This window comes from Mya arenaria, chromosome 14, assembly GCF_026914265.1.
Source record: "Mya arenaria isolate MELC-2E11 chromosome 14, ASM2691426v1".
In the NCBI taxonomy this organism is placed as follows: domain Eukaryota; kingdom Metazoa; phylum Mollusca; class Bivalvia; order Myida; family Myidae; genus Mya; species Mya arenaria.
The window spans coordinates 18,852,252-18,868,402 of record NC_069135.1 but is presented as its reverse complement, the minus strand read 5'-3'; the positions used below and the strand labels follow the sequence as shown (position 1 = coordinate 18,868,402).

General features: G+C 33.8%; 1 protein-coding gene across 3 annotated transcripts; it reads right to left on the bottom strand.

The window, feature by feature from the left end:
• Nucleotides 1–2,096: 2,096 nt before the first annotated feature.
• Nucleotides 2,097–14,271, bottom strand: LOC128216572 (uncharacterized). Of its 3 annotated transcripts, none has more exons than XM_052923174.1 (6): nt 14,099–14,271; nt 11,091–11,212; nt 6,072–6,198; nt 5,592–5,678; nt 4,417–4,504; nt 2,097–4,260 (listed from the first exon to the last, which is right to left on the bottom strand). In XM_052923174.1, the coding sequence occupies exons 1-6, from the start codon at nt 14,181–14,183 to the stop codon at nt 3,693–3,695; spliced, it is 1,077 nt and encodes a 358-aa protein (XP_052779134.1). In that variant the 5' UTR covers nt 14,184–14,271; the 3' UTR covers nt 2,097–3,692. The 3 variants fall into 3 exon arrangements, with proteins under 3 accessions (XP_052779134.1, XP_052779135.1, XP_052779136.1); XM_052923175.1 differs by lacking the exons at nt 11,091–11,212; nt 14,099–14,271 and adding exons at nt 9,080–9,152; nt 10,529–10,676; XM_052923176.1 differs by lacking the exon at nt 11,091–11,212 and having other exon boundaries at nt 14,099–14,268.
• Nucleotides 14,272–16,151: the final 1,880 nt, after the last annotated feature.

Sequence of the window (16,151 nt, the reverse complement as noted above, 5' to 3'; positions counted from 1 at the left end):
CGGCTCGCGGCATATTTATGAAAAACATACATTTGTTTCTTAACTTTTGACAATTTTGTTGTAATTTATTTAAATAATCTATTCAGCAAAGTTTTATTCTAGTGCCAAATGCGCTGGAAATCCTGAGAGAAGACAGGCCTGCAGACAATGCACATTAGGAAAAAAAGATTTGGTAAAGTACCGATCTGAAAAGATGTATCTTTAATTAATACTATACATGCTAATGTGCGTAATAACGTGTCGTGTAATTGCTACTGATTATGCCTTGATTATTTTATAAATATATCAGATCTACTTCTGAACACGTGTGAAACATTACCTTTATTATATCGCCTGTATCACACAACTGGACATTGTTTACCAGACGGGTAGCAGTCAAAAGAAGGATGACCGAGGAATCAGACGCCTTGATCGTCCATTCGCATGTCTTTTCAACGGTAAATGTTAGCTGATCCGTAATTGTGTATTCCCTTGTGCATATTGTATCTGAATGGTTTAAGATATAGATATATCAGACTTATTCTGTTCATAAGAGTCAGAACGTTTTAAAACATATTAGAGCACCAGCAGCTTTCATCCCAGTTTTTTCATGATCGTACTTCGAAAATGTTTGGCCAGTGTTATAGATCTTGTCACGTAAATGCCCATTGTCATTGTAAACACGTGAAAGAAGTTTCGTGTAATAGTATTTAACTATGTTTTAATTTGACTACAGCGACATTAGCGCACATATCTGTAAAACAAGACTAGCTAAAGGGCATCACGTGTTATTCGATTGCTTGAGTTATAAAACTGTCAAAAATAGAGAAATACACAAGATATATTGATCTTACCTTTTGCTTCCGAACACAGAAAACATATTATCATGCAACATATGACAGTTGCTGAAAATTCCTCTAATTTCATATTTCTTTGCCAACTCGTATAGCTATAAATATGTGTTTACAAATCAACACCAAACGTATGGTACAGAAGAAAAGCAACTTCCTTGTTTTCTCAAGTGCGTGTTGCATCTCGGATATAAATGCAGGAAATTATTGATAATTAATATTCTGTGTTTTTCAAATGATAACATGCTTTAAATCATTCAACGAGCATCATACTGGAACATTCTGTGTCTCAATGGGCGTACCAGTAGGAAAACTCCAGTATGGCCGCGCCAACATTTCAATATTGGCTCCCCCAAAATGGCAAGTACTTAAATCTCCAAATCAGCATTAGAGGTTGAAGTTTAAGGAGTAGCATATACATGTATCGTTTTACTATCTAAAGCTTGTCGAAATTTCACTCAATGCTTCGTTCAGAGAGCATTCAAATGGTTCTTTCATATTACTGTATTCATTAAAAAATACACCTCTTTCCGCTTCCACCACATAAAACATATTTGGACCAACCAAATCAACACCTCGCTAAAGTGTACGGGCCTGTCTACCAACTACTCATCAACCGCTTTAAAGGTGCCCGCATTAGCTTGATTATTATATTTAATGTGATTATACAAGTTGTAAGTTTTGGGTATGTATACAACAATAAGACTTTAAATGTGTTATATCTGGAGATGACATCATGGAAGTCAAAGGATTTTTCCCTAAACACCAAATTGAATGAAAAATAAAATAAGTAAAGCTTGAGTAATCCTCCCTTTTTAAGATTTAAGAAGCAATTTAGTACTTATAGATCTGAAATATAAGAAACTGCTAAATAGCGAATGCACATTAAAAGAGCAAATAGTATACTAAAAAAATATCGATTGTTTGATGTGCCAGTGGAACTCACTATGGTTGGTTCAGCCAACCAGTTAAGGACAATAGCTTGCATTCTCACCAGCTTAAAAGGGTCAACTGTTTAATAATCGGCATCTTAAACAGTACCGATAGTTAGATAATTAAAGAACATCAATCAACTTTTTAACATGTACCCCATACGTCCATAATGAAGTATTTAGTTTAAAGTGATAGTCAAGTTCTTTCCAGGCGAAAATTTACATCATTCAAGTCCAGTACATGCCATTTGCGTCAGAACTTGATAGTCATGATTCCTTTTCAGTTCAAGTGACCCTGTCGCATTCTCTTTTAACGGCGCGTGAGGACAAAATCCTTGTTTCTCATATTTATCCAAAACGGAAATTAAATACATTGAAATAATATATGCATAGTGAGCAAGAAACAATAACACCAGTAGACAACACATATGCAATCAGAAAAGGTGCATTAAACATTAATATATATATTTGAACGGAACTGTTCTGTAATATTCATTATGTTAATTCTGTTATTTATATGTAATAAACCATCTTTCCGATGCATAGCTTAAAACGAATCATTTCAACACCGAAATAATATACAATCTAATAGAAAAATATCATAAGTGCATTCAGTAAATGTAGTTCAATACTTATCAAAAAACAGCAAAATAATAGTGGAGAGAAACATTATATTCAAACAGGGTGAGGAACCACGTGATTTCGAAGGGGTTCTCATATGGGTAACCACGGGTTACAACCGATGTAAACAAACAAGTTCATATGAGATGCCCTCGATTGATGTGATAGGAAAATAGGAAACATCCAAAGTCCATGAACACTTAAATCACAATCTAGAAAACACTTAAATCACCATAAAAAGTTCAGCCAATTTGAAATGTTAATTGCACACTTATGAATACCATGTTGCATTTAATTATCACATGAGCAAATGCTTTCAATTATGACAATTTTGTCATGTATATAATGATGTATATGTGATGATTTTTACTACAATACTGCATTGCTTTATATGGTTCAAAAGTGTGGGGATTACAAAATAGTTTTGTAGATGGGGAAGTAGGAAGAACAACATTATTGACCAAACGTTCTACAAATGCGATACAATACTGGCTGAAGATTGATTATTCACATGGAGAATATTAAATATGTTACAACAGTATATAATGAATACTATGAATATAATGAAATGAAAAGTGATTAAGATAATTACCCCAATTCTAGATCGTGGGCTTACGTAGTAAGACATTCACTTCAATCATTGGGGCTTAACCATGTTTTGATTGCACAAGGCGTAGGGAATCTTTAATCAATTTATATTGTTAGATAACTATGTATGTATGTATGTATATCTAGTATAGTACTCGATCACTATGTTATTGTGTTAGTCATTGTAAAAACAACACTATATACTCGATGCCTCGATGCATTTGTGAATAGACTCTACAAAACGTTTAACCCTGCTGTCGTCAAACTTAGTAGGAGTATAGGTCTAACCAGCAGATGGCCATTTTGAATGTTAAGCCAAGTTCCTCAGAGGTCACGGCCGTGGTCCAAGGAACAGTTTTTGTTCAATATATTGAGGACACATGCTATCCTTAAACTGAAAAGGAGTAATGATCATGTCCAGTGGATAAACCCTATTGATTATGTGGCCAATAGGTCAAATTTGTTGAGACCTTGATTTCAATTTGTTTTTCTAAAAATTTTCACCCTACGGTTCTTAGACTTAATAGGAGTATTGATCATGGTTAGTATATGGGGCCTAAAGAGTTAAAGGTGAAGGTCATGTCGAATTCCTTTTATACAAAATATGATATCAAGTTATGGTCGCTTTTGAGAGGCAAAACGTCCAATTCGTTGATTTTAAGTTTAAATGTAAAGCTGCTGAATGAATGGTGTTGTCACTCAAAACTAAAAGTTTACATTATTAGATGTGTCTTTTGGCCACACCGTATTCATTGTCTGTCGGCAACGTTTCTTTCCCTTTGATATGAAAATTCGTCTCGGAGTATTCTGTGTCGTTGGGCGTTTGGAAAGTATTGTAAACATTGTCCGTTTGACCGTTAGATTTACCGGAGCTCTTGCTGAGAGCGGATGCAGACGAGACATCATACTGACTGTCGTAATCGCCATAGCGCCCGTCAGGCGATAGAAAAGTATTGTAAACATTGTCGGTCATTGCTTGCGTTTTAATTGCGCACTTCGTGCTGAAAGTAGACACGGAGGAGACGTTGTACTGCCCGTTATCTATTGAGGGTTTCTCGGTCTTGTTGTATAAGTCTTCCCTTGAATCCGAGTAGGCTGGCTCTAGCTGCTGGTGTAGAGTGTTGTACCCGTGGCCGCTCACCTCAGAGCCCGCTGCCTTCATGTTAGCCGCAGATTCTGGTAGCTGTTGAATCTCAGTATATTCACCCAGTTCGCATTCTGGATGGATTTGTTCTATAGGGGACAAGTTAATGGTTTGAAGCTCAGCTTTTTTCTTTCCACGTTTTCGCCTGCCGATAGATAGAAAATAAATATGTATAACTAATACTTTTAGTAATCATTCCAAAAAACCTCATATTAGCCAAATGCTGATATATTTTTTAAACAAGATGTATACATTTCATGTTGATCTTTTTTGTTTTATTAGCAAACAAAGACGAAGTTACCTTAGGTAAAACGCTACAATGATGGCGACGGCAACAATGACGCACAAAGTAACACTGACCGGGACATAAACAGCTAACCTGTTTTCATCTGAAAAAAAGAGATTTTATCAGAATGTTCATCAGAGAATGTAAAATATGTCTCGTATCCCTAAGATGCCATGTGGTAGTAGACTGATTTTTTTATTCATATCTAAATATTCGTGTGTCTTTCGCATTACTATTAGTGGAATTACGTGAACTTTCATGCATATGCATGTGACATGTATTCTTATGTAAACTTTGTAATGGTAAAAAATGTATTAAGCTACATTGGATCGTATTGAATACAAAATGAGTGTGGAACTGAAAAATAGCAACAGCTCTGCCTCTTCTAAGATAAAACAGGAAAACATAGTAACACAACATCCCTTACCAAGCTATGACCTTAATATCATCTGGGATATGGCAATGTTTTAAAGCAGTTCTTACTTTGTTATTATATTTATCTTTATTGGTTCAATACAAAACGTCGTGAATTTTAATTATTTACTGAACTCTCCATCCTTCTCATCCTTGTGCGGCTGCTCCGTCTTACCAATAAGTATCGGTGACCCACTTGTTATGCAATCTTCCGCTTTTAATTTAAGGGGCAATAATTAAAATGCATTGAATAAGGCCGGGTTTGTGATCGTTGGAACATAAATATGTTTACCCGAGAACAAAAAGAAACACGCACGCACGCACACACGCACACCACTATCATTTTCATTCTTAAAGATGCACTCATACTCCCAAATAATATTTACCACAATTAATGTTTTTCTTTATATTTTCTTACCATATGTTTTGTTACAGTTTTTTGTTTCTCTTCCCTTCACCAGTTTTGTCAGGCACTCTTTTTACAAAAAAAATGTTTCTAGTAGGGCGGTTTGTCCACCCAGATATGTATTTTGGGAAAGGTAATTATACACATGCTATTGACTCTTATGTTTTTTATTTTACAATATTTCGTAAAAACACTTTTATGGCATTAATAAATGCCGTATTTTCATTCAAAGCTCTTGTTACGTTTTCTCTTCATCCATAAGAGTTCGCCCCGACCTGTGGCCTTGACGTTGGACAATACATAAATAATGGTATTCAAAATTACACGTACACAATATTTAAGTTCACATTTTTAACTATAAATGACTCACCTGTTTGGCAAATACAGTCATGTTTCTTTGAACAGTTGGACATAATGGGACTGGATCCTTGTAGAAGCAGACAGGTAATGTTTGAAGCTGCAAAATAGTAAAGTTCCATGATATGATATCTTCACATTAATTAAAATTGTTAAAACATTTACATTCCATAGAACAGTTTTACATTAAAGCATCCTAAATATGCCTAAAGTATTTGAAAATGCATTGGACTGAACTGACTTGAGTTTATTCAACACTATGCTACTACAGATGGGATGGGCGCATTGGAAAGGTCACTTGATAAAACATACTCCAACAAAGGTTTAACACATCAGATATACGAAACACTTGGTAAATATGTTCCATAAAGTTTGAACAATGTGTATGTGTACCTTAGAAGCTGTAAGAAAAGTCAATATATCTTTTTTTTTATCAGCCATCGTACGTTTACGCATAGTTGTAACATGAGATTTCTATGAATCATACAGATACCATCATAGACTGTTAAGGTGTTCGGCCCTCCGCACGTTTCCAGGTTGTTTCCAGGACAGGAATATGTACATTTTCCACCTAAGACACGCACCTCCGGTAGGTTATCCAAACAGTAGCATTTTATATCCTGAATCAAAAAAAGAATAGTGAACTTGTTTTTTTGGCATTCAATAACACATCATTTTGACAAATTCTGGTAAGTTTGTGTTCACTTAAAACAAACACATTTGAAGTTACATGATATGCCATGCAAACGTATAATTGAAATAGAGTACACCAAGGCCCTTATTTATGCACGGTATCAAGACTGCGTCGAGACTCTATGGAAGCGTCATTAGGATAAACTGTTTTATAATTTGAAGGTACTTAATCAGGGTTACTGTTAACTTAAATAGGTCTCAAAAATTGATTGCTGAACATGCATCTTTTTCACTGAATCAATTATATCAAATATTTAATAATACTGAACTTCCCGTTCATCAGAACATTAAACTGTTTGATGAGTTAGTGGGCACAGTTCTTAATTTGACTGCTCGGAAATCTAGGGTATGAATCCAGCCACAGACATAGAAATGTTTAATGTGAAATTTCTTCCCTATATACATTGTATTTGGATTAAAAATATCAACATTCTCAACTGCATTATACCGGGAACTTGGAAGAATACCAATGCTGATATATAAATAAATCTATTTAATCAAATATTGGAAAATGGTATTGTTAGGAGATAATAGTTTAAGCCAACATACTTATAACGTATTACGAACAGACGATTGAAATAATAAAACATATAAGAATAAAAACTGGGCCTCTCAAGTTAAAAATAGTTTGAATGAACATGTTTTTTCCCTGATATTTGGCGAACTGCAAGTATTGCTAAGTACACGTTTGAGGTATTAAAGAAGAGAATTGTAGATACATATTGCCAAAGCTGGTACGCTGATATCAATAATTCACCTAGAGTAAGAACATACGGCTTATTTAAACATGCTTTTATCCGAGAAAAATACTTAAGGACTAACCATGAAAAGAAACTTCGATATGCTCTTGCACAATTTAGAACTTCTGCCCATAGACTTGGAATCGAGACGGGCAGATATACTTACACACCCGTAAATGGAAGAATATGTGTATCATGCAATATGAATCATGTAGAATCGGAATTTTCATTTTCTACTTGTGTGTCCAAAATATAGGAAATTGAAAAACAATTTTTTCAAGTCTTATTATTGCCACTGGCCAAAGTTAAACAAATCTGAATCCATGTTAAATTGTAACACAAAGAATACCACATTAAGATTAGCAAAATATATCTACTTTGTTAATCAGCTAAGAGAAGTTCTAAATAACTAGGCACGTATTTCCTTTTATACCTGATTTGCTGCTATTTCATGTAAAGGTACTAACAAATTTAGTTACATTTCTGATTTTATAACCACACTCTAACAAATATATGTTAAATTGCTCCTGACCAGAAGAATGTACTTCTGTTTTCTCCATTCATAGTATTGTATGTTTATATGCTATGAACATTTTATAATGTTTTACGCAAAATAAATATCGTATTGTATCGTTCTGTTTCGTAATATGGAGTTCTTATTTGAGATGTTAAGTCCTCATTAGAAGATAATAAGTCCTTATTAAGAGATAGTTAGTTCAGGGCTCGTTATCTCTGACTATGAGATATTATCGTATCATTAAGACTTAGTATCGTCTTATTTCGAGATAGTATCTCCTAATTGGACTTATTATCTCCTAACAATGAGTTAATATCTCAGAATAAGTACTGATTGTTTCCTATTTATGACTTAGTGTCTCGTAATTAGGGACTCATTAACTACTTATAACACTAAGATTTTATTTTATTACTACGAGGAAGTGTCTTCAAATAAATACCTCCGGGAAATAATACCTAGCTAGTATCGCCTAATATGAAGCTAGTCTTTCATATTAAGGACATATTATTTTATAATTAAGACTTCACCTCTCCTATTTAGGGGATAATTCATATAAAACAGTATAAATTGTCGACAACAGGACACTCCCATAAGGCACAGACTCAAAAAAGTATAGTTTTTACTTAGGCCACAACAAATTGATCATTTGTTCTACGGATTTTGCCCAAAAAAAGTAGGAGCGAGCGAGCGAAAAAAAAATTAAAATACTTTTTTTTAAATTTAAGGCAATTCAGAGGCGAGCGCAAGGCGAAAAATAAAATAAAAATTAAAAAGTTTATTTCTTACTAAATTTATCATGCAATATGTCAAGAAATGCTTTTTAATTGCAAACATAGATTCTTAGTTAAACATAGGTTCTTAGTTTAAATATAAATGAAAAGGTTTTGATTGTATCACATGAAAATCTGTCTCAATATATAACAAATGGCAATAAGATCCAGTGCTTTACTATTACTTAAGACACTGCCGATTAAACTGCGGGACAACACAACTGAAGCAGTATTAAACCAATCTGCAAATGTGGCACCGGTCATTATATTAGAGCAGGTGGTGGAATAAAGATGTTTCCCTTTCAAGACCTCGCCTTTACCACGAACCAATGGTTTATAGGTCCGTGCCTTGAAAAAGAAAATCATGACACCCTCCATAGCTTCAATGCCCGTAACAAGCAGGCCACTTTAATAACAGGCCACTTTACTACAAATCGATCAAAGAAAACAAGTGGATAAGAACAAAGAATTGAGAAAATTAAAACAGTCATTTTACTTATAAAAGGTTTTATTTTCTGATTTTACTGATGTTATTTTTATACTGTACATGTATGTGTAATGCACTAGTCAATTGTAATCACGACCCCCCAAGGTCCGGGGAATAGCGGGGACTTTGACTTTCGGTCCAGCCAACCCCGGGGGGGGGGGGGGAGGGGGGGATGGTTACAATTTAATGGTGCATAAATACAGACTGTCTCTGAAACATTTACAAGCCCTTCTATTTTTATCAATTACGAGTATAAAACTGAGAAATGCATTTAGAATTTAATAAATAACTCACGAAAACATGTTCATTTGTTGTAGGTCGAGTGTCCGTGTATTTTAATATAAGTTTTGCACTCAAAATCGGGTCCCTAGACTTACCGAAATACGATTATTTACCGAAAGACGGATAAAATTACCGAAATACGCATGAAAGTTACCGAAAGACGCCTTCTAATGCATTTATTTTTAAATAATCTTGTATATATAATGATTATACGCATTGTAGCCAAAAATTATAAAAAAAATATTTAGAAATAATGACTTTATTGACAAAAGATTTTCCCTTTTTTAGTCAAATAGAGTTATCTCCCGTCGTCAACCGAAATACGATTTATGGATATGGTTAAACTGGAGTAAACATGATAGAAATTTACCGAAAGACGCTTGCTATTGTATTTATTTTTAATATTCATATATTTGATGATTTTAAATCACCCGCAATTATAAATGTACACGTAATGCGGTCCTTTAATGCGTAATTATTATGGTATTTACTCAACACGTGTCACAGAGCCGAAAAGGGTTAACCCAAATTAACACACTTTCAATAATACCAAACTGTCCCCCAAAAAACGTGCCGCTACTTTGTGGGGTGTCATATACCGGGTGATAATTATGTTGTTTTAAACATCGCCTGATTTTGTGTATTTGGTGTGGTCTGGTTATTATTGTAAGTAAGCTAATTTATCTGAAGATGAGAACTTCGCTGTTTAAAAACTTCTTTTTTCAATTTTCATATAAACAAAAATTAAAATTTGAAAGCCCTGAACTATACTGTAGATCTAAGTTAGTTTAAAAGAAAATGATATTAGCGACCTTTTCGACCTATTTCAAAGGCAATGTTTCAAGTATATTCCAAAATACTTTCAAATGCTGTGTATTGATCTAACATTTCCATAAGAATATAAATGCTATTATTTGAATCCAAATTCATAATACAACAACTCATAAGTTATTTTTACCTGCGTTAAATCGTCTTTCGGTTGGCGAAGGGAGACAACTATTTCACGGACATATTGTCTTTATTCAATTGAACAATAAGTAAATATTTTCATGAACTTTTTCATTTTTATGAGTGTGTTTTAGTTATATGAATATTATGAGATCATCATTAATTGGAATAATTGATTATTTTAGAAGCTTTTATCTATCTTTCGGTTGGCGAGTCGGCACGCGGAATTCGATCTCGAACACTGAAATTTCAGCTGCCTATTACATCATTATATTTCAATATTTTTCTCTAAAATTTGGTTTGGTAATGTATTTATATAATATTAATATAAAAACAATAAAATAAATGCATTAGAAGGCGTCTTTCGGTAACTTTCATGCGTATTTCGGTAATTTTATCCGTCTTTCGGTAAATAATCGTATTTCGGTAAGTCTAGGGACCGCTCAAAATCTGATTTAGTTATTATTTAACACTAAATTTTGAGTACAAAACAATGAATTACTTAAAACACACATAAATAATTATTGCCTTCGTCGCTGTGAAACTGTTGTTGTTTACTGAAGACTATAATCCATTGACTATGACACTGATTTTCAATTAAAAATGTGTATTTTACATTAACGAAAACTGAAAGTATCCTGCAAATTAATACCGGAAATTTATAACAACGGTGCGTCCTGCAAAATATTCCCGACAAAAAAAGACTGTCAACAAATATCGGCTGTTTTGCGGTTACCCGGACCTGATTTTGTCCTGACACGAGGAAAGTTTGCTCGCGGATAGTGTAAAACATGGAAATACCTTCAAAAAAGGCGAAGTCGACGTTGCAGGTTCAAATTTTAAGTAAAAAAACTTCAGAAAATAGAGGAAATTTAGAAGTAAAAAAAAAAAAATAATATGCGCGGCAAATAGTAAGTGCGGGCGCAAAAAAATTTTTTTTTTATTTTTTTTTCGTTTTTCGAATTTTAGGTGCGGCAAATCCGACGAACAAATGATCAATTTGTTGTGGCCTTAAGGTATGTAAATGATAATAATATCATTATTAATGAAATGTCATAATTTATCCTCGTTTTACTTGTAAAGCAAAGTAGCCATATCTTTGAGCCAGACATTGTTTGGCACATGTTTGCATCTGGTTTCCAGTCTTGACCGATCCGTTATTACGTTCGAAGAATGTGTTGTTGACATAGTAGCATCCTGAAAGTGTAAAACAGAATAGCAATTGCTTCTGCGGCCGCACCGATGTATCATCTGCATGTAACTATTTCTATAGCGAGTGTCAGTTTTTCTTCGTTCTTATGAAAGAACTGTTTGTAGTAAACAACAACAGCATGAGATACAAATAAAAACACAGGGCCTTATGTAATAAGATTATTGAAAATCGTGCATCCAATAATCATGGATATTTCAACACGAGTTTTGTACAGTAATGTCAAAAGGTGAAGGAAATCACAGGGGCAGGGTGCGTTGTATTGACACAACCCATTGACCACGCCCCCCCCCCCCAATTAAAAAAAAAATATATCCCAGACTTATAAAGAAAGATGGGGGAACTTGTTACTAATGATATTTTTTTTCATTTTTTTTTTTATTTTTTATTCTTTTATCTTTGTAAAGGGTGACAACTTGCCGCTGTATTTTCCCATATATGCTGAGATGACCCTACTCAAGAGGCCATAACTTTATCAAATCGCAAGCAAACTCTACACTTTTGGGCTTTACTTGTAAAGTTAATACCAATCTTTAGGAAAATGTACACTTACTGAAAATAAATGGAAGTTCAAACCAGAAATGCAAAAAACAACAATTTACTCGACGAACCAACTACCCGCTAATTTCACCGAAATTTTCCAGACTAAAATGCATTATCTCGCTATGCATCATCAATTCAACATGTGTGCCCTTTAAAGAGAAACCATATATCTATCACGATACATGTAAAATGGGAGTCAAATGTCGTCCCATAGAGATAATAGAATGAAAATTCCAAAAAAAATATTTGGGTATATTATCATTTGAAACAGTTCCCCTATCATTCTTAATAAGTCTGGGATTGTTTTTTTTAATGGGGGAAGGGGGGGGGGGGCGTGGTGAAAGCGGTGAGTCAAAACAACGCACCCTGTCCCTGTGAGGGAAACTCGAACCATTACACATGGTTGCATGGTTGATATACTTTTCTTGACAAGCATGTATTTTCTTGTCCATTACTTCCAATGGGTATACTATATTAATCGATGTATATTAAATAGTAACTACATAGTCGGTTATTTCAGTTAACGTTTTTCCATATTAATGAAGATGACGCGTAACATAAATATTCACCGATGAAAGCTTAAAATCATCAATACAGGCAATTGATACATATTTCATCAGGAAAAATCAAGTTTACGACCAAGTGAAGATTTTAATGGAGAGTTTTTGTATCCAGTAAAATCGACCACATTGAACGCCGAGGAAAAAGCTTAGAAATGCTTACATCATTATTTTTTACGATTAATTCGGTTTTTCAACTCTCTGAATACTTATAAACAATATCTGACATAATGTTATAGGTAGGTGAACTTTCTTTGATTAAAAAAACGCTTTTCTTTTTGATAATCTGATGTCAATAGCGATTAAAACACCTAACTTTATATTTTCAAAATTCGAGATTTCTTAGAGATAATCTTTTTTTTTGTCTTTTTATTGTCCCCTAGCGTTTAATTGGGGTATTTTCCCGTCAACCGTTCCATACAATAGTAGTTTAATAGCTTAGAACGTTTATCGGTCTGTGTAATGTATCAGTTCATTCACTTACAATAAAAAAAAATATTCCATAGTTCAAATAAAAAAATGCACGTTGCATGCATGAAACAAATTTATTGTAACATTCCCGCTCAAAGTAATTTTTTTAAATAGAAGTAATTATTTAATAATTTGACCGTATAGTTCAGTAAATGAAGTCATTGAAAATTACGTACAAGAACATTTAAGAATTTCCAATTAGGTTTTTTAAAAAAATCAGCACGGTCTATTATTGTTTATTTTTTTTAACTTATTCAATGACCAGAGATTACAGGATAAGTACAAATTAAACATTGCATATTTGCTGCATGTATGGTAAGGTTTGATTTAAAGTATGCTAGAAAAATAGCTATAATGTGTGTCCGTTCCGAAAATAAAAATCCGACCTCGGGCACGCCGCGTAGCCGGTAACTCGGCAAGCCTCGTTACCTGGCAACGCAGGTGCCCTCGGGTCGGATTTTATTTTATTTTTACATGACAGATATTATTAATACTGAGTTTGTTTTTACGTGTGGACGTAACGAAAGATACTATTTAAAATGGTTGGTATAACTCCATTCACTATACTAAGCACTAAACATTTTTTTTCTGTTCGAGTCATTTATGTCATTTGAGCGTTACAGCTTGGTGGCATGGTCTGTTGGTGTTACGGTTTTTGTGAAGATTTTACGGTCGTATTTAGGAAGTTCTTTCATTATGACGTCACGTCTCTTTAAGTGATTTAGCGTGGTACATATCGTCTTATCGAAGGTAGATTAAAGCCGGGAACTGCATTATAACGTCATGTCTATCTAGATGTACAGATGCAATTTGAACCAATTAAAGCGTAGCATTTATTGAAGGCCGATTAGCGATATTGACTGGAAATGTAAGTTATTATCTAAGATATAACTGGCTTGAAAGGAAATTTATGTACGACACAGTCACCCCTGGACGTGTGTTTTTACGCATTTCAACGCTTCCACAACAGTATTAAGAGCACCTCCAGATAATGCGAATGCTCACTCGTCCTGTCTCAAGCCTCAGTTTTTCAAAAAAACATAACTTGAGAAAAGTTTAGCCCGAGTTAAAGATCTTGTCCCGCATATACCCATTGTCATTGTAAACACGCGAATCAAGCTTCGTGTTACATTATGGTATATATTCGTCGATGGCGAAATAAGTGCGCCTATGTGTCAAAACATACCATTTAAAATTCATTGGATTCTCTTCCCAGTAAGCCATCTTCAACTATTTAAAATATGGAAAGAAAACATAGTGTTTAATGATAAATAGTCCATGCAGGTATATTGATATTACCATTTGCTCCAAAACAAAACTGAACACCTATCTCCATAAAACACAATATGCACGTTACAATTATCGAACATTGCTCTGACTTCATATTGTATTTAAATGCAATCAATGAGACAGATTTGTAAACTCATTAAGTTTTTTAAAATACTTATTTTCAAATCAACAGCAAACGTGCAGAACAGATCGAATCAACAATATCTTTTCTCAAGTACACATCTTGTGACCCGGAGACGAAAGCAGGAAATATGTCCTTTGCAATCAATGCTGTTCAATTCGATTATTTCATTTTGTTTGTTTGTTTGTAACATATACTATTCATTAAGTCTACGAGTGTTTATATTTATGAGAAAAAACAACAACACCTGATTCACGATTTATGTTCTTGAAACAAAAATTGGTCACATCAAGGCGAAGGTCGCTCTTGGCCAGTATTCAATATTGATCTTATCCTTATCCTTAGACATGCCTCAGTAATTCTATTCAGCATAATGGTCAGTTAAATATACAGGCCAATCAAAACACTTAGTTTCTAGTCTTAAATTTAAGTTGCTTATTGAATACGGCCCCTTATGTGTCAACTATTTCGGCATAGCACAATTTATGTCTAACGTTACTGATAATTCATCAACCGCTGGAATTAACCATAACTTCTTTTGGTATGTACCTGTATTGGCTGATTATCATTATGAAGGTTCGTACAAAGCGGATCTCAAAGTCACAGCTTGCTTTGTGCAATGGTTAGAGAAGCATTTTATTCCAGTTCTATGTTAGGAACTTCTATCAAAAGTTAACTCTTCGAGTAAGAAATGTGAAGTATTTGTCACTTAGCTACACAAACATAGTAAAAGGATGCTCCATGGTTACAAGAATGTAAGGTACTAACGTTTTACTGTATGAGAATATAGTCAGATTCAGACGATCAACACCTTTACATCCATTTGGGGAACAGTGTATTCAGAATCAGCTAGGATATATAACATAAAGCAACGCATTTTGCATAGAAATATTTTATTATTCGTGATTGTGTACAAATATTCAAGAACTACAAAATATCCAATATACAGGCGGGCTGCTTATATATGTACAAAGTAGATTGGGATACAGGTTTTAAGTGACATTATTCATCCGTTAAAATGAATATATCTTGCGGAAAAACACTGCTGTTACCAGCAGACTTTTTTAGTCTTAAACTGTTGATAATAATTACCAAAAAAGGTCTGATTACAAATTATATATGAAATTCTGTATATAATTGAAAGGATTTCCTTGACTGCAAGATGGTAAAAAAATAACTTTGCCAAACTTTTGGTTGAAGTTATGGCCATGTTCATGAAAAACATAAAAACCAGTATAATCAAATTATGCTGTTACAAACCAAACAAATACACTGACCATTTGATTTAACAAAACATTTGAAACTAGAATGGACCCTGTTCATTGTTTCTAACACAAACTGAGTTATTGGTGGTCAGTAACTTGATAACATTTTATCAGGGACCTGTGTTATTTAGGTCCCTGATATCATTGAAAAAATGAGAACAGAAATAAACCCTAGTACTCTAATTTCAGGAAATTATTCTTGCAATCTGTATTTAACAGTCTTTTCAAAAACCTGCATCCATGCTCAAGGAATCTGAATCACAAAAAAACTAGTTCTAGGATTGCCCACATTACTCTAAATGTTATTTCCATGCCTAGTGACTTCATAAGCATTTGGTATTATTTGAGACTATTATCTTAACCTCATCCTAATAACTGTATTTCAAGTGATATATATGATAATATTGGGTCACCTGTCATGCACAAATTCACAAATCTATGACTTGGATCCTTAAAACCAATAAACAAAACATTTTAATGGGAGATAACTATAGAATGCCTGAATTTAAAGATAGATAACTATAGAGCGCCTGAATTTTAAAGAGAGATAAATATAGAGCACCTGAATTTTAAGGAGATAACTATAGAGCGCCTGATTTTTAAAAAGAGATAACTATAGAATGCCTGAATTATTCAATACCAGTGATATATGCGTGGTATAAACATAATTTGTTTA